Here is a 25,379-nt window from a genome sequence, read left to right on the forward strand (position 1 = left end):
GCACCAGTTTGAACTCAAGTAACCTAACCTAAAACAATGCTTAACCTCTGTTTAGCTCCTCTCCCACTTGCAATCTCTCTTCTCTCTTTATTTAAGTTTCAGGAATCCCCCCCAACTAAACATTAAACCTGAAAGCACACAGACGTCTCAATGACCACAATAAATAATTAAAATTCTATATTTATTCTTATTCCACCCTTTCTCGCCAGCAAGATGGGAGACAGAAAAACCCTAGCCTAGTCAAGCCGGAGTAACTACTCCATGGCAAGACCAGAAAGGGTTGCCGCATTTGGCGGCACTCAGAGGAAAAGAGGGATTACCCATGACTCTCCAAGGAGACAAGTATCGAATTATATAATTCTAGGAGATATACTATCTCCCTTAAAATCGATAAAACGATACACAAGGGTAAACGGGGAAATGTCTGAAAGTATACATCGCCTAGGTTAGGTAACCTAGGCAAGACGAGATCTCGGTTACCTAAATCACCAAAACTCTAACGTATACGATCTACAAAGAAAGAGGAAAATTATGCATACCATAAATATTTTTACAAGTATAATTATGCCTAAATACCTTACATAATTTATTAATGCTATTTCAACCAGGAAGTCGTTCTACTAACTAAATAACACATGCCTAACGAACGACAGCGCCCATGACGCCTCCGGTAACAGGCCTAGCACCTAAGCACAATAAATTACTTTAATTTCACTGTGAAACAGGAGCTAAAATTATATACATTGTAAAGAATCAATACATAACTTTCCAGAGGCGAAAGAAGATGGAGATTGCATAATAATCCACGCAGAATCGATCGAAAAGGTTAGATCAACAGGGAACACCACCGTGCGAATTCGCTACAAAATTAGGAATGACCGCCATCTTGAATATGGCGCCATCTTGATACTCAATTGTCGTCGTCGTCGGCGCCCACTCATGTCCGAGTATTGGGTTCTGTCGTTAGCCATCAGCTTCCTATCTGTGGGGTGGGTGCTTATGTATGATGTGGCTGTTAAGTCCTAGTCTGTGGTGGAAGAGTCGCGGACAGTGTTCACAAGGGAGGGTAGGTGGTGGGCGGGGCTGTTCTAATTGCTCTCTCCTTCTTCTCCTCCTAGACTCCTCATTTTGTCTCCTCCTCTCCTCGAAGTCCACGGTGCCATGGTGTACTGTACTCCTCCAGGTTTTCCTGTCCCTGGCTGTTTCTTCCCATGAGGAAGGATCGATGTCAGTTAGAGCCAGGGTGCACTTTAGTTGATCTTTATAGCGCATTTTCGGGGCTCCTCGTGGTCTGGTGCCCTGGGTCAGTTCTCCGTAGAATATTTTCTTTGGGAGCCTAGATGGATCCATCCTATGCACGTGTCCTATCCAGCGGAGGCGGTGGTGGATGATGGTGGCCTCCACGCTGGTCAGCGAGGCACGTTCTAAGACTTCAATGTTGTGGTGTGGCTCTCCCAGGGGATTTTCAAGATCTGCCTCAGTTTCATTTGTTGGAAGCGTTCTAGGTTTTTAATATAGTAGTAAGGGAAATAGGGTAACCTTGATAACGGCTCCTCTTCCAAAATTGCCACTATTCCTCATCGAGGCGAAAACGCTATTCGGGGGTGAAGATTGCTATGTCGTATCAAGATATACGTCCATATGCGATATCCTTAAGAAAATTTTAAGGATATTCGCACCAGGAGTTAGAATTCTGGAGACCTAAAGGTAAATTCTCTGGGAATATCACTGTAGTTCATATATCCCTTGGAAGCTACTATTACGAACCTTCCATCAGGACGACATGGCTTGAGCCTAAAAATAATGTTTTAAAGGAGCCATCTGTGGGAAGAGGGATATTTGGATCCAGATTGCCTAACCAGTCTTTTACCTCTGAATCTGATGATCATATATAGAGGACCAGATTACGATAATGTAAGGGTTTTGCAATTGAAAGACCTGAGTAACAGAGAGAGTGAGGCTGAAGGAAAGACAATCAACTCTATCATGCACTATGTATCAACAAAAGCCCTACTGACTAGTACATCAGAACAGCTAGGGACAACATGAAGGACAAAAGGATATAATTTAACCATGAGTTAGTGATACTATGCACTGCTATTTGATCTTAATACTACACTACTGTAGAGGGGTAGCACAATTGAAAGGAATGAAAACAGGAAATATTTAGAAGCGTTGAGGTCGATATTTAACCAGCTTTGAGAAATAAGTAATGTGAACGACATGGGAGGATCATAAATATAATAATGGAAATAACAAAACAGAGCAATACAAAACCATTATTCAAATTTCTTAACTACTACTTGGCTAAAAGAGCATACTGTAATGTATATTATTTTCATTGTTTGAGGAAAGCAACGAAAATGAGAGAGAACTCGACTTATATTTAATACAAATAAAAGCTAGTGTGCAATATTCAATAGATTCAGATACTGTATGCTGGAAGTACTTTCCTCAAGAAAAAAAATAATGTATACCGTGAATGAAATGTGAAAATGGTACTGTACTTCCCTATGAAGGGAGGGAGGGGCATCAATCAATTTTTTCACCCCAAATCAAGCATACAAAAGATCTTAAGCTGCTTCCAATTTTTTAATAGACTACCAGCACATGGAAACACGACAGGATCCTGTCAAAATAAGACTACAAAATATATATGAGAGAGAGAGAGAGAGAGAGAGAGAGAGAGAGAGAGAGAGAGAGAGAGAGAGAGAGAGAGAGAGAGAGAGAATTTTTTTCTGACATGTTCCTATGATAAAAAAAACTTTAAATCTTAACTTACATGAATTTGCTTCTTCCAACAAATCGCTGTATTCTGAAGGAACCACTTCAATTTCTTCTTGATCTTGATGAGAATATAAGAAATCCTTGAGAATATTGTAGACTAGATTAGACCATGTACTTCTAAAATCATCAGACATGTCACTGGCATCAGAGATAAACTGTAAAATATCAGTTTTCTCCTTCAAATACTCCTCATAAAGGCTGTATGCTTCACTGCTGGGATCAAGATTTTCCATGGTCATTTGAATCCATTTGTCTTCTAAGGCTTGGGTACACTTCAACCAACCATTTTGGGTTGAACCAAAAACAGGAACCGATTCTTTATCAACTAGTTTATGCAATGCATCATGGGATAATTTCGACTGTTTGCCTCCCCATACAGCTCGCAGAGGCATGATGGGGGCTAAAAACAAAGCCGACCCATCCTTCAAAAAATCTATTGCATTTTGTGCAAATTTAAAAGCATGGCTAACAATATTATTCATCATTTCATCTGTACTCATTCCATAATAATCTGAACATCCTTCTGGATGGTTCTTTGGAACAAACGCTGGTAATGGTGCTTCACAAGAAGCTCTTACACACTTTGGCCCACTTTCCACTGGCTCAGCAATGCATGAAACTCCAGTTAAAATAATGCATATAGTGTTGGGAGGCCACTTCTCTTGCTCTTCTTTTAACAGATTCATTCCATCTTCATCAAAGTATACATCTTCATCTATGAAAGAAACTGGAAAGCTTGTTGTTTGCTGTTTCAAGTTTTCAAGGTACTTGACATTCCCTAAAATCACAGCACGTTTAAACATTCCACCCTTCTTCGATTGAATTTTCTTTGTGGAAATCGTTGTAGTTGGAAATGGTACAGAAGAAACTACATTCATCATCTTTCGCATCATTACAGCCCAACTCTGCTTTGGATTCAGTTTATGTTGCATAACTTCCGTAACTCCAATTAGGTTCATATTTCGACTTGCTATTCTGTAATTCTGAAAAACTTCATCAGGCAGCAATGATTTCATCCACTCACAAGCAACTTTCGTCCATGCATCACAAAACATATTGTACGAAACATAAAGGGAGTGAACAGTTTTAACATTTGCTACTGGTGAGTAATTCAGTCTACATGCTCTGTGAAGGGTTGGGTGATTGTGAAATGCTTCTTCCACAGCAATAAGCAATGGAATAGGCGGTGATAAGATGAAGACACCATGAGGCTCTAATATTTTCTGAACCTTCTGGTAAGCCTTGCTTATTCTATTAATTGTATTTTGAACTTGATTAGCCACAGATTCTATAGGTAGACTATAGGCCTCTGTGGTTATATATTGTTTTAGAACAAAATTGCATTGGTGACAATCAGGATATTGGATGACCTCAGCAACATCGTGGATACCACACACTAATATCCAGAGAGAGTTCTGGGGATACTTCTCTTTATTATTCTTCACAAAATCAACTAATGATTCCGGACTAAGGTCATCTGCAGTAATTGTGCTTAGCTGAAAAACAAAGAAACAAAAATATAGTATCAAAAATTTACTTTGATATACAATATTAGACAAAACTTTTCCTTTGGCAATACAATGATACATTATTGCCAATACACTAATATATTTATAAACATTTTCTTCTTAGAAAAATTTTTCACATATCTACATCATTTCTACATATCTAAAGAAACAAATACTGTAATAAAATGTGACTGTAAGGAACTAATGTTACTATGTAACCAAAACATATAGTCAATTCTAACATACAAAGCAGATAAAACTGTAGACCAAAACAAGTATGATATCTCTCACTCAAAAAAAAAAGCTTTGAATTGTTCATACAAAGTCCAGCAATCACATATTGACTTATCAAATTAAACAAGAATTACCAGTCACTTTCAGAACACCCCTTCAGAACTAAAGATCCCATTGTACAGGCTTTAACATGTAATACATGACTGCATCTCCCCCACTTTAATATATTGTTAGTAGTTAAGAGCATCTTGATCAAAATTTGGCTGATTTTTGGAAGATTGTATTTCAGATTTTAAGATTGTCTATACTTTTGATGCAAAATAATAAAAATTAAATTATTTCAATGCATTGCGTTGGCCTTGCGACAGGATGGGGAGAATGAGGTCCAAGTAAAAAGAATAATACAAAGACTGTCCGCTGTAATAATTGGATACATTGTCAAATGCTACATTTATATATAATTAAGAAAAACCTCAGAAGAAAATAAGGGAAGACTCATATGTATAAAAGTGAAGCAGTACTAGAATGATGATGTTCATCTCCAAATTGAGATAAAACTTATATACTCAAGCCCAAATTAAGTAATGAACAAACTATGAGAAATAAAAAAAAAAATGACAAATTCGGAGGTATTTTGTATTTTTCCTAATGATAACCTTAGGCGAAGCTGAAAGAACGAGTCAATAAAATTTATCGAGGTTTAACTACCCCTCCTGCTAGTGTGTGTGTGTGTGGGGGGGGGGGGCGCCTTGCTACCTTTCCCACTCACACACCTGTGATTGAGCTCACTTTGCTTGGAGGTAGGACTTCAAGGGGGACAGGGTTGGCGGGCAAGTATGTATAAATAAATAAGGTTTGTATTGTTAGGAAGAATACAAATTACCTCCGAATTTGTCATTTGTTCCGTAACTGGAATACAAACCAACGCTACTTATAGGGGTGACTCACCCATTAGGAGCGTGGATGTTTCTGCCAATTTGGCTTTTTGGTCTTACCCAAGGTACTCCCTATTGTGCAGAGATTAGTGCAACAATAAGGAGTTCCTAACACCTCGCCAAACCTGCTAAGCATGGTCTGGGGCCTACGCAAGCTATGTGTGATGAGCAACTAGCAATGTGACTGTCAAGGTAAAAGTTATTCTGAGACTTGCAGGGAATAACAGAGGAGACCGAGACATTCCCAGTACCATTTAACCAGGGTATGGGGATGCAACAGTATAGGGACAATACTAGGATACACAAGAGAGCAATGGTTTACCTGCAGAAGTTTGAGGTCAGCTTTTGCAGAGGACCCAAGATGCTGATTTCCCCAAGAGAGGGGATGATGAAGAGGAAAAGAGCCAGCCTTTCCCTTTCATTCCCTCAGACTAAAACCTGGGTAACCAATGCCCTCAACCTTCTGCTACTTGTCCAATAAGGAGCTTGAGGTACTAAACCAGCTCTTGTGCATCAACCACAGGACCGATAGAAAACGTATCGAAGTTTTCTTAGGGGCTCCGTCAGGAGCAGCCGAAGGTCCGGGCACCATTCCGCGTGGTGCCATGGCAGAGCTATGAGGGTCATTAAAAGATTGACCGATGTTCTGGCCTTGTTGATTACTCTTCTCATCAGACAGAACAGTGGGAATGCGTACACGCCGATGTTGTCCCACCGTTGTTGGAATGCATCTTGCCAGAGAGCCTTGGAATCTGGGACTGGAGAACAGTCCAACGGAAGCCTGAAATTCTGGGCCGTTGCAAACAGGTCCACAGTCGGAGAACCCCACAAAGTCAGGACTTTGTTGGCTACTAGATGAACCATTCGGAACTCACTATCTGCGATGCTCTGCTCAGATTGTCGGCGAGCACTTTTCTCCTGCCTGGAAGGAAGAGAGCTGATAGTCAGACCAAGTGGACTTCTACCCATCTCAGTATCTCTAATGTTAGATGGGATAGGGGCTGCGAAAAAGTACCTCCTTGCTTTTGAAGTAAGCCACTATTGTGGTGTTGTTGCTCATCACCACCACCGAGTGACCCAGCAGAAACTGGTGGAACTCTTGAAGGGCCAGAAACATGGCCTTCATCTCTAGGAAATTTATGTGAAGGTCTGAGGCCGTGAAGTGCAGAATGTGGGGACCCCACTCTTCTTTTGATGTATCTGAAAACAGCATCAAATCAGGAGGAGAGACGAGAAGATTGACACCCTTTAGCAGATTTTGTCTACCAGCCACCATCTGAGGTCTGTCTTTTCCTCTGATCCCATGGGAATCAGTGTCAGGGGAATCGAAGGCCCGATTCCTGTTGGACTTCAGACGCCACTGGAGAGATCGAATCCTGAGGCGACTGTTGGGAACTAGACAGGCCAAGGATGATAGGTGTCTGAGGAGACATACTCACTTCTGGCCTAGGAGTTCTTCTCATCTCCTTGCTATCCTGTTGTCTGATGGAAAGACTTTGTGCAGTTTGGTGTCCAATTTCATGCCCAGTGGGAAGCAGGAAAGACTTTTCAAGGTTTACCATGATCACCAGATCTTGCCAAAGCCTCAAAAGTTCCTCTCGGTGCTGAAGAAGGGTTGCCAAAGAGTCAGCTAAGATTAGCCAGTCATCCCTGTAACAATGGAGACATGCCGAGCCTGTAAGCCCTAGATGACAATATGGCAAATACTCTTGTGAAGACCTGAGGTGCTGTGGAAAGAGCAAAATACAGCACCTTGAACTGGTATATATTCTGCTGTCGATGTTGAATCGCAGATACTTCCTTGAAGACAGATGGATTGGGATCTGAAAGTATGCGTCCTTTAGATCCAGTGTACTCATAAAGTCCTGCGGTCTTTCTGCTTGTCTGACTGTGTGAGTGGTCTCCATGCTGAACTAAGTCTGTTAGACAAACTTGTTCAGAGCTGAGAGATCAATGACTGGTCTTCAGTCTCCAGACACTTTTTACACAAGAAAGAGTTGACTAAAGAAGCCAGGGGAACCGTTGAGAACCTCCTTGAGAGCGCCCTTCTCCAACATGGTTTGAACTTCGGCCTGAAGGGCCTGCCCCTTTGCTGATCCCATCGCAAAGGAGCTCACAAGCACTGGATTCTAGGTCAGTGGAGGGAAAGATGAGAGGAAGGGGATGTGATATCCTGAACAAATCACGGAGATCATCCAAGGTTTGGCCCCGAGCTACATCCATCTAGTTCAGCAGCCTTGTAGGCATCCCCCCAAAGGTAGACAAGCAGGAGGATGGCCTATCCTGGCATTTGCAGTTTTTGCCGCCAACTATCTGATGCTTTCCACTACAATTGGACTTGTTGCTTTTCTGGTCCTTGACAGGAAAGGACTTTTTAGACACCTTTGTATTCGTAATCGCTGCCGTTATATTTGATGATGGTTTTGTTTGGCTGGTCTTTGGAAGGGCTGGAGGTCTGTAGGGCCATATCAGGGCCCTATGAAGGAGGGAGTCCATGTTGGACTTCCTCCACCTCTCCGTAGCCTGCTCGACGTCCCTTGGTTCGAAGAGGAAGAAACCCTCCAGGGAGGAGTTTTGAAGCCTAGCAATTTGAGCGTACAGGACCTGCTAGTGAAATCTCTCAGCCACCACATCCCTTTAGGATAGTGCTAGCCCACAGGGTCACCACCTGGTGGGTCAGAAACTCAATGGTGTGAGTGTTAGGAATAAGGAAGATCTCCATAGCCTTCCTGGTACGTTCCTTGGAGAAATCCTCGGTCCGTACCAGGATTCCCACAGATCCCAACCAAAATCCAGCCACAAAGTCGCCTGCATGGCGTAATTCGCGACCTCCTCTTGGTTCAAGATCTCCGACACCAACAACAAGACCTGATGCGAAGAGAGCCTCCCTTGCTCAGTTCTTCAAGGGAATGATGGAAAGACATCATCAAGCATGTTTCGTTCATGATTTCATAATACCTCCTTTGGTTGACACCCGAAGGTGGGAGGAGTTTAGACGAGGTTGAGCGGTAAAACTCAGAGGGTTGAAATCTGGGAGGCAATCTTAGGTTCAATACCCTTTAACCCCCGGGGACCAGGGCAAAGCTGCAATGGTCTTCGGAGGCTTTAGGGTGCCTAAGACACAGTCTAGGATCGTGTCTTTGCCTTCTTTGGGTCTGGCAACCTGTTGAGGGCCCTCATGATGGTCAGAACCTGCCAAAGGCATGCTCCGACTCTCTCTGGTCTCCGTCTGAAGCCGAGCTGGCAGGGAGATCTTCATCTACCGCTGAGGACTCGCCTCGGGGTGGGTCGCAGTCGTCAACGCGGTCTGACTCGGCTCCCGGCCCCTCCGTGGGTCTTCGAGTCCTGGAGGGGGACTTTGGAGTAGCGACCTTCTCAGCAAGGAGAGAACAAGGAGTTGGAGGTGAGACGGCGTTCTCTCCCTGGGGTCTTTCCGTCGGTGACGGAAGGGGACAGTCCGAAACTAACCTCTCGAGACGGTGGGTGAGGCATTTGTGGGCAGAGACGACAATGGATCCATAGGGGAAACCTCTACCCTTTAAGCCCTGACTGGAGTCAGTTTGACCCTTGATAAAGGAAGCTTCTCAGGAGATCTCCTCTTCCTCTTCATGGGAGAAACAGTCGTGGTCCGTCGTCCCGGATCAGTTGAAGATCCGAGGAAGATCCCAAGAAAACCCCCGGGGCTTCCGCCAGTCGTGAAGAAAGCATCAGAAAGAAGACCTGTGTTACAGCTCTGACCAAGGCTGCTTTCTCATCGAAGCACTATCCAAAAGATCCCCCAAAGAGATAAAGGTTGAAGGGTCCTTACTCAGGGTCTCCATTCTTAAGGCTGAAGTCTTAGGCACTGTAAATGTTGATTCCCTTCTGTGCAAAGGAAGTTTCGGAATTCTAAAACCGTGAAACTTGGCCCCCTTCTTCCTTCCTCGAGTAGGCAAATCACTGATCGCTGGGCATGAAGGCTGACGGATGTATTATGATTCACGTTGACGAGATTCACACGCTGGTGGGCGAACATGATCCAAAGGAGAGAAACACGATGGTTTGGGAAGGCTCTATGCTACGGCCGAACACTGTCTAGTCGCGTGATGGATGAGCTATTCCTGAGATGGTGATGGTCAACGCGACGCATGTGATCGCTGGGGTGAACGCTGACGATTCGACGATCGCTGACGAGCAGGCGATTTCCTAGGTGGTGGGTAAGTAGGCAACAGTTGTCCACTATTCACGCTTTGCCGGTCGATGGCGAGACTGCCGAGTAGATGAGCGTCGAGCAAAAGCCTGGTGTGACGGAGAATGTTGAGACGAGATCAGGGATGGAGGGGATGGAGGCGATGGTCGGTAACCAGAGGAGTCCGGCTGAGAAGTTTCTTCCGAAGAAGAAGACTGAGAACGCGAAGAGGTGAGGAAGTCTCTTGGCCAAGGGAGCAGGAGCACCCTGAAGGCGAAGCAGTGGACGGACACAGCGTGGTCGTCTGCAGCCGACACGACGAGGTATAAGTGTGGGATCAGTAAGCTGACCGTCAGCAGGCCTCCGAAGAGGAGTCTCTATGTGAAACCCTTTACTGGAAAGGGAAACACTCGTCAGAGAAACGTGCCTTAGACAAGGGGTGGACATCTGATGCTGACGTAAGCTGAGGATCCGCACCCAGATGCAAGAACCGTAGCAACGCCTCCTTGGAAGGAGCAACGGGCAAACTCAACGATGGCCACATCTGTAACAAGGAAGAAGACACGACCTTGCTCAGGGGAAGAGCTGAAGAAACCCCACTAGTAGAAGGCGTACGTCTCTCGAAGACCGAGGTTGGCCAGGAGTTAAATGGGCCACAGTACTACTCATCGGGCCCCGGAGGCCATCCGAGTAGGAGCTTAGGAGGAAGGTCAGGAGGCGGAGCAAGAAGCCTTGGGTTCTTTCTGCCTTGAAGCAGCCTTTGATGGAGAAGAATCTGGCTTAGACTTCTTCTTCCGTCTACGTCCATACCTTCCCCACTAGGAGGCAGACCACTCCCGACACTCATTACATTTGTTGTCTCCGTCGCAGCGTTGTCCTCTGCAGATAGGGTAGAGATTGTGTGGATCCGTCTCCACAGCAGACATAAACTTCCCACAGGTGCAGCCCTCTGATCCAGTACAAGTCCGCATGGCCGTGAAAGAAACACAGCACACACACACACACACACACTGAAAAGAAAAATAAAAAAACCGTTAATGGCACTCCAAATTGGAGAGGAGGAAGAGCGGTGACAACCGTTCTCAATCCAGCCAAAAGCAAAGTGAGGCTCAGTCACAGGGGTTTGAGTCAGGGGTGTAGTTAGCTAACCGCCCTAGCCCCCCCCCAACATAGCGGATGGGTAGTTAATCCTCGCTAAATTCTAATGGTTCGTCCTTTCAGCTTCGCCAAAAGTAATATCCCTATCAATATGTTGGTTTGTATTCCAGTTACGGATCAAATACGGTAATAAACAGGAAAGCAAAAAATTGCTCCTTTGGCCAACATTTGGGATGCTTCCTCTAGAAAGAGGAGATCCTTTACACAGCCTTTCAAATCAAATGTTTGAGATGTCAGAGGAGGCGGACACTCTATGAAAGGGCCTCAATATCTTAAACTAAGGAATTCTACCATCCACAAATTGGCCCTGAGTCACTGCCACCTGAGCCAATACCTTTGTAGGAATCCCCCTGGGGTACATGCCCTCCCGGGCGGGAGCCCCTGCAACTATGACCTCTGTGTCCGGAGGGATATCTTTTACGCTGAAAGATGGGTCTGATGCTTGCCTCCCAGGTTATTGTGACTCTGTTGAAGGCAGAAGCCATCTTTGTTGAGAAACTTGTTTCAAAGGTGAGTTCCTTTGCTGCTGTTGAGGGGCAGGCATCCTTGATGCCACTGGTCTCTTCATCAGAGAAGCTTGTCTAAACTTCTCGACCTCTTCTATTGCCGTAGCCACATCCACAAGAGGGAACAGAGAAGGAAAACTCAATAAATCCGAGTTTCTAAGGCATAACACGTCCCTGGGAACAGCTACTTAAATCATCTGGCCAAGATTGTATTATGACTTTTTAGGATACAATTTCCCTAAAGGGAAACAGTTCAAAGTAATAGGAATTCTAGGGCTTTGTTCCATGGTTGTGACAGTTCCTCAAACTGTTTAAGGGTGTGTTCATCTCTAAGGTTTTCTGACCCCATAGCAGACACAGCTCCAGACCAGTGGTCAAACTTGAATCGCAGACATAGCCACTACTTCCACATTTACCATTTAGGGACCTGAAACTATGGAGGGGAGGCTGGTTAATCTTTAAACTGGTACGGATGGTACCAGGTTAGCAACGTCAGCGTCATCAGGGAGTGGGGTTTGAATAGCACCAGTGTGAACACAGAATCTCTGGCAAAGAAAGGCCAAGTATGGTAATTTTCAGGACCTATTGGCATTAAGGGGACCATCTACCATGGTGTTTTGACATACCAACTTTCAGAAATCAAAAATAGTTTTATTGCTTCTATGTATGCATAAACATATTGTATATGCTCTCCAGAAGTTTCAGCCAATTATTTTTACATATAATGGAGATATAGCAGTCTTTAAATGATGAAGTCATCTTTACTGCATCGTCTGAATGGCTGAGTTTGACAGAATCGTCTTTGTGTGTTTATTTTTGCATACAATATATTTAGCGATTTTTTCACTTATGTTTCGAAATCTCGTACGTCTGGCACAAATGGAAGACATTGGTAGAGGGTAGGTAAACGAAATCTATGAACTACGAGAACAGCAGCCAGAGTTTCAAAAGATGTATAGAAGTTATAATGCATGTGTTTGTTTACTTGCAGTTCGTATGTATATTGTGTTTTCACAACGTCCTCAGGAACTTTATAGCAAAGCCAATGTTAGCTAAGGTCATAGAGAGAACAAAAAGTAAGCAGAGAACAAGGAAAAAAACCAAAAATAGAGTGAAACATGAATAGCGGTCTTTAAATGATGACGCCATCCTTACTGCGTCGTCTGCATGACTGAGTTTTACAGAATTGTCTTTGTGTGTTCATTTTTGGATATATATATATATATAGCAATTTTTTTCACTTACGTTTCAAAATCTCGTATGTCTGGCAGAAAGGGAAGGCATTGGTAGAGGGTAGGTGAAAGAAAACTACGAACTACGAGAAGGTTTTGTCACACTCGACTTCTTAGCACTAGTACACTTAGAAGGAGATGACAAGTGTTTTGAGCAGCTTGGCATTGCCATGTCTTGGGGGCGTGGACAGAGCAAAAGCAGTCTGACCCCCCTCACAATATAGGGATATAGTCTTGAAATGAGTCCTGGGAACTCTTTAGAGGATATCTACGCTGAGGACCCCTGGGTGTACGAAGAAAGCCTGGCTCCTGGGAACGAGCTGGAGAGACTCGTAATAAGGGTCTTCCAACGAGGTTGCCTGTGTATGAGAAGAAATGGCATGCTCAACTCTAAGGTTCCGTGAACGGGAACAGGGAGAGATTTACAAAGCTCGGGTTGGAGATACTGTACTTACAGAAGCGAATAGATCTTCTCTGGATAATCAGCCATATAAGATTCGCCACTCAAAAACACTCGTGGGAGGTACGAGAGATCTATTCATAGTAGGATAATCAGGAACTGAGGGAACTCATATCAGTTCTTGCTCAGGGAATGCAGCGGCTGTAGACCAACGATCCTCTACAAGGATTGGCTCAAGATCATACTGCATATTATCGGCACAGTGATGAAACATATCAACAAAATTATGGGCATCATCATCCGTGACAAGAGCCTCAGCAGGTTACTGACATGAAGGGCCAGGTTGAGGATAACTTTAAACAAAGAAACTAACCCTTGCTCCTTACAATTACTGGAAGACAACGAATAAAGAGAACGATCTCACTTAGTTTGTTTCTTGTGACGAGAACAATACCTCTCCTACTGGGAGGAAAGCCACGCCCTACAGTACTCACATGGTGATTAAATTGAATTTCTCTTGCCAGAGCAAGAGAGCCAAACAGCATATGGATCAACATCTATTCGACTCATGAAGGTCCACAGGGACGTCCATCATGGTCGGGGCATGAACGCAGGATATTTGGCTTACTAGCCATATTTGCACACACTTGTAATTCACAGATAATGATAGCAATGCAAGTGACAGTGAATGATAAAAGAAACAAACAAGGTACAAGCACTAAACACTATAAGAGTATACGGTTGAATGCGGCATCTAAATCATAGAGAGAGGAAGGGATACTTCCTCTTAACATGATGGCCAGAAGGGTAGTGAAGTGTGTCATGGGGGATGCACTAGAGTTGCCTAGAAACCGTATTATGATCCTATCAAACCCATTTTTTTTAATTGTCTGGTCATAGAAAACGAGACTAAGAGTAACCCATTTAAATGACTCAAGTTTGTATCTGTTTAGGAAAAAACAAATTGTCTTCATTATTACATAGTCAAATCTTAAGGTTAATCTATGCACAGATATATACAGTTGTATAATATTCTTATCAATTTACTTATTCAACAATTTTCTTTGACTTCAACATAGGTATAGCAGCAGTTCCCAGGTTACTTACTAGTGTTTTCTGGCACTGTCTTCAATTTGTTTTGACAGAGCACATGCCTGAAGTAATCTTTGTTTTTGTGAGTTTCATTACTCAAATATATTATTTTGTTTTGACAGAGCACATGCCTGAAGTAATCTTTGTTTTTGTGAGTTTCATTACTCAAATATATTATTTTGTTTTGACAGAGCACATGCCTGAAGTAATCTTTGTTTTTGTGAGTTTCATTACTCAAATATATTATTTTGTTTTCGTGTGTCATTTAATTCAATTCCTTAATTATATCACCCAAAGGTGAAAAACTAAAGTGTTAATCTCAGCTGATTGTTTCGAAACTACCCACATGTTGGCATATATGTTAGGCACAGAGCCTATAGAATTTGCTATAATTTTACTTGATTTTATGCTTAGGGAAACATCTGGCACATAAAACGGACTATTGGTGGTACCAAACACCCGTTCCCTCCTGTTAATCTGTTACTGAGAGGTTCTGCATATAAACATAAAAAAGGAATTCCAGTTTACACATAACTTCAAAAAAAAAAATATTTTTGTTTTTCACCTTTTTATAGGTAAGTAGTCAATTTAAAATAATAGTAACACAAAAAAATCAATTCTCAAAACATGAAATATTTTAGAAAAATTGCTATGTACAGTACTTTTTATCAACATTGACCAAAATTTTCATTGTAACTTGAAAAGCTATGGAATCTTGTAGCCTAAAATCTGTATACAGTATTCAATCATTGGAAAAGGAAAAACAAACTTCCATATGATTTCTATAAAAATGATAAGGAAATTTCCATTGTACACCTTTAAAGAGTAGAAAATTCTCCATCAAATGGTTTTCAAATGAAAAATATTGGTTAAGAAATAAAAATGTAGAATGTTTAAAGTGACTCCAAAATTAGAATTCTTCAATACAAAATGTAAGTTGTGCTATACTTACAGTTAGATGATTTCCTGTATACCCGATATCCTTAAGTTCTCGTGAATACAATGTATTAGTTAAGACCACAATGTTCTCATATTTTGGCACAGCAGGCTCCACGAAAGATGTGGTGTCTTCCTCACTAAACCTATAAAGAATATAGTTTCATAACTACAGATTCTTTAATAAATAATTTTTCATTTCAGACACAGTTCTAATATTGAAAACAAATGTTTTTAAAACAATGACAAGCAAAATATATCATATTCTTAACCGATCTTTTAATCACTATAAATTGAAAAATGATATTTTAATTATAAAATAAATTTTTGAATATACTTACCCGGTGAATATATAATAGCTGCAACTCTGCGGCTCGACAGAAAACACACTCAAAAAACTCGCGAGCGATCGCTATGAAGGTTGCGGGTGTGCCCACCAGCGCCAACTGTCGGCCAGATACCACTCTTGCATGTAAACAAAACCTTCAATTCTTCTCGTCCCGCTGCGTCTCTATTGGGGAGGAAGGGAGGGTCATTTAATTTATATATTCACCGGGTAAGTATATTCAAAAATTTATTTTATAATTAAAATATCATTTTTAAATATTTAACTTAGCCGGTGAATATATAATAGCTGATTAACACCCAAGGCGGTGGGTAGAGACCAGAGTTAATTAAGTTTACAGCGTATAAGCTAAGAGTTTTTTCATTTTGACAGTTATCAATATAACAAAACCTAAATATATAGGTACCTGGTAAGGAAGTTGACTTAGACGATTACTCTGCCTTGTAAGTCTGTCTTCCTCACGGAGCCCAGCGATCCTCTTAGGATGCTGAAAGACTCCCAGGAGCTGAAGTATCAAGGGCTGCAACCCATACAACAGGACCTCATCAAACCCCTAATCTGGGCGCTCTCAAGAAATGACTTTGACCACCCGCCAAATCAACCAGGATGCGAAAGGCTTCTTAGCCTTCCGAACAACCCATAAAACAATATTAAAAACATTTCAAGAGACAGATTAAAAGGATATTGGAATTAGGGAAGTGTAGTGGTAGAACCCTCACCCACTACTGCACTCGCTGCAACGAATGGACCCAGTGTGTAGCAGTCCTCGTAAAGAGTCTGGACATCTTTTAAGTAAAATGACGCGAACACTGACTTGCTTCTCCAAAAAGTCACGTCCATAATACTTTGCAGAGATTTATTTTGCTTGAAGGCCACGGAGATTGCTATATCTCTAACTTCGTGCGTCTTAACCTTAAGCAAACATCGGTCTTTCTCATTCAAGTGAGAATGAGCTTCTCGTATTAAAAAAATCTGATAAAATATGACAAAGCATTCTTTGACATAGGCAATGAAGGTTTCTTAACTGAGCACCATAATGCCTCAGATTTCCCTCGTAATGACTTAGTACGAGCTAAATCGAACTTAAGAGCTCTAACAGGACATAATACTCTTTCCAGTTCGTTGCCTACGATCTCTGATAAGCAAGGAATATCAAAAGATTTAGGCCAAGGATGAGAAGGCAGTTCATTTTTGGCCAGGAAACCAAGTTGAAGTGAACAAGTGGCTTTTTTCTGTAGAAAAGCCGATGTACTAACTGAAGGCATGAAGTTCACTGACCCTTTTAGCAGAAGCCAAGCACACTAGGAAAAGTGTCTTGAGGGTGAGATCCTTCAGGGAGGCTGAATGTAATGGCTCAAACCTGTCTGACATGAGGAACCTTAGGACCACGTCTAAGTTCCATCCAGGAGTTGCCAAACGACGTTCCTTAGAGGTCTCGAAAGACTTAAGGAGATCTTGGAGATCTTTATTGTTGGAAAGATCTAAGCCTCTATGTCGAAAGACCGAAGCCAACATGCTCCTGTAGCCCTTAATCGTTTGGACTACAGAGGTACTGGACGAGGACACAGATGCTGACTTGCACCAGTCTCGAAAGACTTCCCACTTCGACTGGTATACTCTAATGGTAGAAGCTCTCCTAGCTCTTGCAATCGCACTGGCTGCCTCCTTCGAAAAGCCTCTAGCTCTTGAGAGTCTTTCGATAGTCTGAAGGAAGTCAGACGAAGAGCGGGGTAGGCTTTGATGGACATTCTTTACGTGGGGCTGACGTAACAGATCTACCGTTAGAGGAAGACTTCTTGGAAAGTCTACCAGCCATTGAAGTACCTCGGTGCACCACTCTCTCGCGGGCCAGAGGGTAGCAACCATCAACCTTGTCCCTTCGTGAGAGGCGAACTTCTGCAGTACCTTGTTGACTATCTTGAATGGTGGGAATGCATATAAGTCCAGAAAAGACCAATCCAGTAGAAACGCGTCTATGTAGATTGCTTCTGTATCTAGGACTGGAGAGCAATAGATTGGTAACCTTTTGGTCAACGAGGAGGCAAAGAGGTCTATGGTGGGTTGACCCCAAGTAGCCCAAAGACTCTTGCCCACGTCATTGTGGAGGGTCCATTCCGTGGGTATCACCTGACCCCTCCGACTGAGACAGTCTGCCAAGACGTTCAAGTCCCCCTGGATGAATCTCGTCAACAGGGAGATGCCTCGAATTCTTGACCATAAGAGAAGGTCCCTTGCGATCTCGAGCAGCGTGAAGGAGTGTGTGCCTCCTTGCTTGGAGATGTACGCCAAAGTTGTGGTGTTGTCTGAGTTGCCTCTACCAATAAGTTTCGAAGAAGCTTTCTAATATCATCAAGGCCAAGAGGACTGCTAATAGCTCCTTGCCGTTGATGTGCATGCTCTTCTGACTTGAGGTCCACAGACCCGAGCATTCCCGACCGTCCAGGGTCGCACCCCAACCCAAATCCGACGCATCTGAGGACAACACGTGGTTTGGGTTCTTGACTGCTAGGGATAGTCCCTCTCTCAGACTGATATTGCTGTCCCACCATTTCAGGCATGCCTTTACTGGTTCGGAGACTGGGAATGATACCGTCTCTAATGTCTTGTCCTAGTTCCAGTGAGAGGCTAGATGGAACCGGAGAGGCAGAAGGTGTAGTCTCCCTAGTGAGACAAACTGCTCCAGGGATGAGAGAGTCCCTACGAGACTGTTCCAACTCCTGACTGAATAAACGTTTCGTTTCAGCATTAGTTGGACTTCGAGCAGGGCTTGACTGCGAATCTCCATCCCCAAACATAGAATAATCTGGGATGGGATCAGTTGGGACTTTTAGGTTGACCAAAAGTCTCAACTCCCTGGCCAGACTCAACGTCCAATGTAGATCCTGCAGACAGCGAAGACTGGACGATGCTCTGAGAAGCCAGTCGTCCAAGTACAGGGAGGCTCGGATCCCCGATAGATGGAGGGATTTTGCCATATTCCTCATGAGCCTCGTAAACACGAGAGGCGCAGGACTGAGGCCAAAGCACAGGGCTCGAAACTGGTACCCCACATTCCTGTAAACAAACCTCAGAAACGGTTGGGAATCCGGGTGTATAGGAATGTGGAAGTATGCCTCCTGAAGGTCGAGAGAGACAATCCAGTCGCCTTCCATAAATGCTGTCAAGACAGCCTGGTAGACTTCATCGTGAAGTTTGTCTTGACAATGAACACATTGAGCGCACTTGCCTCTTACGTACTCCTGCAGTGAACATGGCTGCCAAATCATGGAGCCATCCCTGAGGGACTTGTTCCTGCAGAGAACGTGGCTGTCAGATCATTGGAGCCATCCCTGAAAGCCTTGTTTATGCATGACATAATTGTACAGCAAAACTTCAAAGGCTCGAAAATAGCTGTGAAGTCGACCTGTAAAATCTTGGAGCGTCTCATGGCCAGGCGCCAGGGAGAGTCTATGAGGTTTGAGAAGTCTATCTGGGCAGAGGCAGGAACTCCCAAGCCGAGAACTTCTCTCGTGTCATATCAGACTCTCGCTCTATAAGCCAGTTTAAAAGAAGGGAAAGCAAAGGCTGTCTCCCCCAAACTCCTCCTGGTGATAAACCAGTCGCCTAGCAAACGTAAAGCTCTCTTAGAAGAGCGAGAGAGCACTAGCTTATAAAACAACGGCTCCGAAGTAGCTAGGCCTAGTGTAAGCTCTGACGTTTAGGCGAACGAGGAGCAGCAGTTACAAAAAGATCCGTACAAAGATCCTTAAAAATCAGCATGATTTATTTAAAGTCCATAGAGGGCTAAGCAGCTTTAGGCTCCTCTCCGTCTGACAGAGTCCTCAAGGGAATATCAGTAGGAGGGGGAACAGCAACTTCCTCATCTGAAGGAACCTTGTCCGACAATAGCCGAGTCTCAAGCAAGGGAGAGACCTACCGTGGTGGCAATGCTTTACAAGCAGAGTCCACACGCACTGGTGCATTAGTAGCGGACCAGGACGCAACGTCATGTAACTGCTTGACAGTCTGTGAACTGTCAACAACAACAGGTGCGTGAGACCAGGACGCAACGTCATGTAACTGCTTGACAGTCTGTGAACTGTCAACAACAACAGGTGCGTGAGGACGCACAGCGTCCACTCGAGACTGCTTTGACCGCCTAGACTGAGCAGTCAAAACAACTCTAGAATGCGGAGGTTGACGCTCAGCGTCAAAACAAGTCAACTCCGATTGTTAGCGAACGTCCTGAACGTCAACAGGAGCATCAGCAAGTGGCCTAACGTCCAAATGTGGCTGAAAATCCACACGAGACCGCATCGAGTGTGATTCTAAACAACCTGACTGACGTGACTTGGCTACGCCAACGTCAACAGGACGCACAAAGGAACGTTAGGGTGGCTGAAGGCCAGGATCTCGATGAGATAAACGGCTAGGCTCAACGGACTTATCGGCAGAATAGTCTTCCATAAGGGAGGCAAGCTTATTCTGCATGTCTTGCCGTACAACCCATTTAGGATCAACGGGAATGGTTGCGGTAAGAGACGAGGGTAACGTCTGTGACCGCAAAACCTTGCCTACAAAAAGACTCTCGGAGTCTGTGTTACGCTTTTGTTAGGCGGCGAGCAGTCTTCCGATGACTGCATAGGGTCAGAGCTGTCCTAATGGTTAAAACCAGGACGCTGGACCTGTCCTGAAAGGACTGACTTTCGCTTAAAGGGCCTCGAAACCTTGTTCCACGGTTTCTTATGCGAAAAGCCTTCGGATGACGAGGAGAAAATCGTCTCTCTCGCCTTATGGTAGGGGTGATCTTGGTAAGATACACCCGATACCATAGAGGGAACGTCTGTTCGCTGATCAAGGCCTCTCGAACCCATAAGTCGTACGACATTACTTCTCCCCTGGGCTTGGGAGCTTGCAAGAGGTCCCGGACTAGGCGAACGACAGGCACGAACAGACGAACCCTCGGTCGCAACACTGATAACACTTTGCGCAATATCACTTTATCACTACGATTTTCTGTTTTGCACTTATTTCACTGAAATCAAATTTTTTAACAATTCACATTAGGTATGAATAAAACTGATTTCTACCTGAAGCACATAATTCTACCCTCATCAAAAGGTTGTAATTGCGAAATCATTCGTATAATGTAAGCACATTAATACCAGCAAAAAACAGTAAACATATTTTAAGATAAAAAAATCAGTGGCTGGGGAAGAGACTAAACACTAGTTCATTCAAAACTACGTTTTCAATCTCTCACCGTACATTGCCTTGGGACGAGAATAAAAAAAAAAAACTAAAAACGTTTTATCCTTTCTCCCCGTACAGAGACTAGGGACGAGAGTAACTCGAGAACAACGTTACCCGCTTGGGACGAGATAAAGATCGGAACGTTTTCTCTCCTCTCTCTCCCTCCGTCTCTATCTCTCTCTCTCTCTCTCTCTCTCTTGATTTCGCACCTAAGAGAAGAGCCCACTTACGTTTCGTCAAAAAAACAGGTTATTTGACCAAAGGAAAAAACTGAAAGGTTTTTCAATTAAAAAGTTCCTTTAAAATAGAATTTAAAACATTTAAGCTTTGAAAGAAGAATGAACAAAACGTCAGAATCGATTTACTCTTTCTGCAAAGTGAAACCGTGATACTCTCTCTCTCTATCGTAACGATAGAGCGCAAACTGCGTAGTATAAATAAACTAAACGTTAGTTCATCTTTGAAACAGTACGAAGACTATTCAAAGAAAATCTTTCATAAAATATCTATTAAAAAATATTCATTTAATAAGTTTTAAATCATTAGCTCTGTAAAAGCTATTTACGATTGAAAGGGCTCAACGTTGTTTAACTTCGGTTTCCAAGTTAGAACCGCCTACTCTCAGGAAAGGTCGCATATAAACAAATCATTAAAATTTATTTTGATGTTTATTATAAATGGAAAGCTAATCGAAGAGGCCTAATAAAGGCGGTTGAGATATAAAATATATAGAGGAAAATCTATAATTAATTTATAACGTGATAAGATAATTGCTAAAAGCCTAAACACACTTCCGTACTGAGGGAAGGGTCGGCCATTTAAAAGTCAAGGAAAGTCCAAAAAACAATCCAAAGTCATCAAAAATTAAATCTATCCAAAAACGAGTTCAAGATTTAAGTTGAAGATAAAACACCTGTACTGCGAAAGCTCAAACCAAAATGAAGTACTTCACCAAATATGTTAAGAAAACTCCAGGTTCTACAGCGAGTATGAATACGTCTTGTCGTCAACGTCGACAGAGAAGAATTGAAGGTTTTGTTTACATGCAAGAGTGGTATCTGGCCGACAGTTGGCGCTGGTGGGCACACCCGCAACCTTCATAGCGATCGCTCGCGAGTTTTTTGAGTGTGTTTTCTGTCGAGCCGCAGAGTTGCAGCTATTATATATTCACCGGCTAAGTTAAATATTTAAAAAGGTATTTCAATGGGATAGCTTTAACTGGTTGCTAATGGGTATGTCCAATAAGAAAATGAAAAATTTGGGAGGAATTTGTATTTTTTATAACTATACAAACCTGAGGTTCTTTACATAGAAGATTCGGTGCAACCAGTGTACTGTATGTGGCCAGAAAAACTTTTAACAGTGTCAACACCCCTACTGGTAGTTACCAGGGTAGCAGGGAGATACCTGGCCCACCAGTGCATTATCGAGACCACATTTGATTGCGTGCATTACTTACTGGGGTAAAGGTGATGACAGGACAAATATGTGTAAAGAACTTTCAAGTTTGTAGTTTGGAAAAATACAAATTACTGTACATACTCCTGTAATATGTAAATTTTTAAGACTAATTTTCAAGATAAATTCAAGGGGGCTGCATCATACAAAAGATATAAAATCAACATATGCATTCTTGGATTTTGTAATACATAGAACAGTTTGGGATGGTGGTGAAGGATTGGACTTGATTGGTAATAGGAAATTAGCGGACATAGAGTATGCTGATGATGCTGTCCTTAATATTAACAGAACACTACAGGATTTGCAATGCTTGCTTACCAGAATGCATAAAATATTACATGAGGTTTGGCTAAAGATAAATAGAAGAAAAGCAGAGGTGATAAGAACAGAATATGCAATGAAAGATGTAATATCATTAGAATGAGAAAGGATTGAGGTGGAATCATTTAGATATTTACAAACTATGATCTCTAATACAGGGTCTTTAGAAATGGTAAATTCATTATAAAATCACAAATTTTAGGTAATTTGTATTTTTCCTAACAGTACTTACCTCGAACTACTTTCTTAGGAGTATCTGGGATTCTCCTCCCAACCGACCAGAATTTTGTGTAGGTTCCCCTATCTCCATTTTCTATAGTAGGTCCCTCTGTGGCGGATGGATACTTGCCCTGAGGCGACCCGGGTCAGCGTGCGAGAGCATGGAGCTAGGTCTCGGTCATCAGTAAGCTTTTGATAATTATGGTATCGAACTCCAGTAAAACACTCGGGGAAGGATGGGCGGATAATAACCCGAAAGTAGTTCGAGGTAAGTACTGTTAGGAAAAATACAAATTACTTAAAATTTGTGATTTGTTCCAACACGGAGTACTTACCTCGAACTACTTTCTTAGGAGACTTACACCTTAGAAGGCGGGGGTGGACTTACAGGCCAGAAGACCTGCTGGATATTAATTGATTGAACCTAGATAGGAGGCTAGGTTCTGCTGACAATAAAACGGGATAGGAGACTCGGGGAGAACTACGCAAAAAACTTTCTAGTGTCTATGTAACTCACCTCTGTGAAACTCTCCGGACGTGGCCGTCTCCAATGAACGATTCGCACATGGGCGGAGGAAAGGGAAAGGGAATAGAGGGGAATAGTAAAGAAGGAACTTGTGTCGCTTGGAATTACTTCCCACGGGCTTCCCCGGGGCTTCAATCTTAAACCTGTTGGAGCGCGGAAATGACTGGGCCAATGGAGGAGTCCAGAGACTTCCTTGTACAGTCCTTCAGGTAGTGGGCCGTAAAACTGGACAGAGTGGACCATGTACCCGATTTCAAAATCTGGCCCACCACCATGCTCTTATCGAAGGCTAATGACGTGCTCAGACCTCTAATGTCAGGGGGACGCGGCCTGCCCGGCACCGTGGATCCGTCACTGTCATAGGCTTTCTTTATGACTTGTCGCAACCAGAAGGAGATGGTGTTCCTGGACACTGCCTTCTTTACCGGGCCCGAGGAGACAAACAGGCTCTTAATCCCGGGGCGAAGTCCCACGTGTACTGGAAGGCATCCTCGAAAGCTGCTGCTGGGTCTGGCACTAGAGAACAGAACACGGGGAGCTGGGCGTTGAGCTTTGTGGCGAACAGGTCCATCACCGGCGACCTCCCCTTCAGGATGATTGTCTGGGCCACTTCCGGGTGTAGGGACCACTCTGATCCTACTACTTGACGCACCCTGCTGAGGCCGTCGGCTAGGACGTTCCTTTTCCCTGGAATGAACCTGGGTGTGAGCTGGATGTGTTCCCTTTCGGCCCATTCCAGGATCTTTGATGTGAGGTCGCACAACTCCCTCGATTTTAGCCCTCCTTGCTTCTTCACGTAGGCTACCACTGTGGCGTTGTCGCAAATGAGCGCTACTGTGTTCCCCCAGAGAAGGTGGACGAACTCTAAGCAAGCTCTCTGAACCGCCATCAGTTCTAGGACGTTTATATGTAAGTTCCTCTCCTCGGGAGACCACTTTCCCTTCGCTGATTCGTTGAGGAGATGGGCTCCCCACCCCTCCTTCGACGTGTCTGTGAAGAGCAACATCTCCGGAGGGGCGGTCGCGAATGGCATCCCTTTGAGGGTGTTCGCCCTGTCAGACCACCACTTCAGGGTCTCCTTCGTCTCCGGAGAAACGGTGACTATCTTGTTCGGGGACTTCCCCGGGGACCAGAGTTCTTTCAGGTTCCATTGAACCGCCCCTAGCGAGGAGCAGGGGTCCCTCGACCCTTGAGTTCTTTTAATAAACTCGGGTTCGGGGCCCCCGGGAAAGCCAAAGCCAGTATGGCAGGGGACTTACCTCCCTTCCTAAGGGTTAAGTCACCCCATGTAAATAGCATGGTTTGTATTTCAGTTACGGAACAAATGATAAATTCGTAGATAATTTGTATTTTTCCTAACTATACAAACCTTAGCTATTTACAGTTATGTGCCTGCCAGCCCTGTCCCCCAAGATAAGTCCTACCTCTAAGTAAAGTGAGCTATTCACAGGCAGGTGTGTGTGAGCGGGGAGGGGTAGCTAGCTCCCCCCCCCCCCGCTAACTAGCGGTGGGGGTATGAAACCTTCGTTAAAACTTTATGGCTCGTCATTCAGCTACGCCGAAGTAATTACCCCATGAAAATAGCTAAGGTTTGTATAGTTAGGAAAAATACAAATTATCTACGAATTTGTCATGTTATGTGTGAGTAGTGGGTGTAAGACCCGAATAGCAAAAGCTTCACTTGACCCCCCATTCTCTCTGTGTTGCTTGCAGAGGTAGAGTGTGATTTAGGAGATCGCTGTGATGAGTATGTTCTACTATCAGAGCATGAATGGATTGAGTTTGATAGGTTCAGACGTAAACTCCAAAGGGATAGATTGAGGCGGAGTTCTTCTCGCTCTTCTAAAGAATTTTCATCTTCCCATCTCATTAATCCTGTTCCTTCCTTCCCCTGTAGTGGTAGATCCTGATCCCACTATTGCAACTGCTAATGAGCTGTCACTCAAAGATATGTTAGTGGGGATTCAAGCGCTGGGCGCTAAAGTGGAATCGCTTGCTGCGGATAGAACACAGCTGATGCCCAATGTAAGGCAGTTGAAAGGTGAAAGTGATAAAAGTGCAGTGGAGGGTGCGCCTGCTCGTGTCTGTCGTCCTCCTAGTCCTAGACCTCTTCCAAGCTCCCCAACCCCTGGGAGAAGGAATGTCGAAAGGCGAAAGGAGACGAGAGGCTTGAATACACGAGCAGACGTTCCCTCGAACGTACCTGTGGGCGCTTCCCAGGACGTTCACCCTCACCAATCGAAAGGTGAGGTTAAGTGTTTCTCGTCGTCTTAGGATGACCCCTTGCCTAAAAGAGGCTGGAAGCTTGCTTCCAGACC

General features: G+C 43.7%; 1 protein-coding gene across 3 annotated transcripts in view; it reads right to left on the reverse strand.

Annotated features, from left to right (window-relative positions):
* LOC137624387 (uncharacterized) overlaps positions 1-25,379 on the reverse strand; it is a 212,916-nt gene that overhangs the window by 95,148 nt on the left and 92,389 nt on the right. For all 3 annotated transcript variants that reach the window (XM_068355118.1, XM_068355120.1, XM_068355119.1), the window contains exons 4-5: positions 14,973-15,102; positions 2,783-4,283 (exon numbers count right to left, since the gene is read on the reverse strand). In XM_068355118.1, the coding sequence (XP_068211219.1) occupies positions 2,783-4,283; positions 14,973-15,102 (1,631 nt within the window). The remainder of the gene's footprint in view (positions 1-2,782; positions 4,284-14,972; positions 15,103-25,379) is intronic.

The sequence above is a fragment of the Palaemon carinicauda genome, chromosome 31, assembly GCF_036898095.1.
Source record: "Palaemon carinicauda isolate YSFRI2023 chromosome 31, ASM3689809v2, whole genome shotgun sequence".
Taxonomy (NCBI): domain Eukaryota; kingdom Metazoa; phylum Arthropoda; class Malacostraca; order Decapoda; family Palaemonidae; genus Palaemon; species Palaemon carinicauda.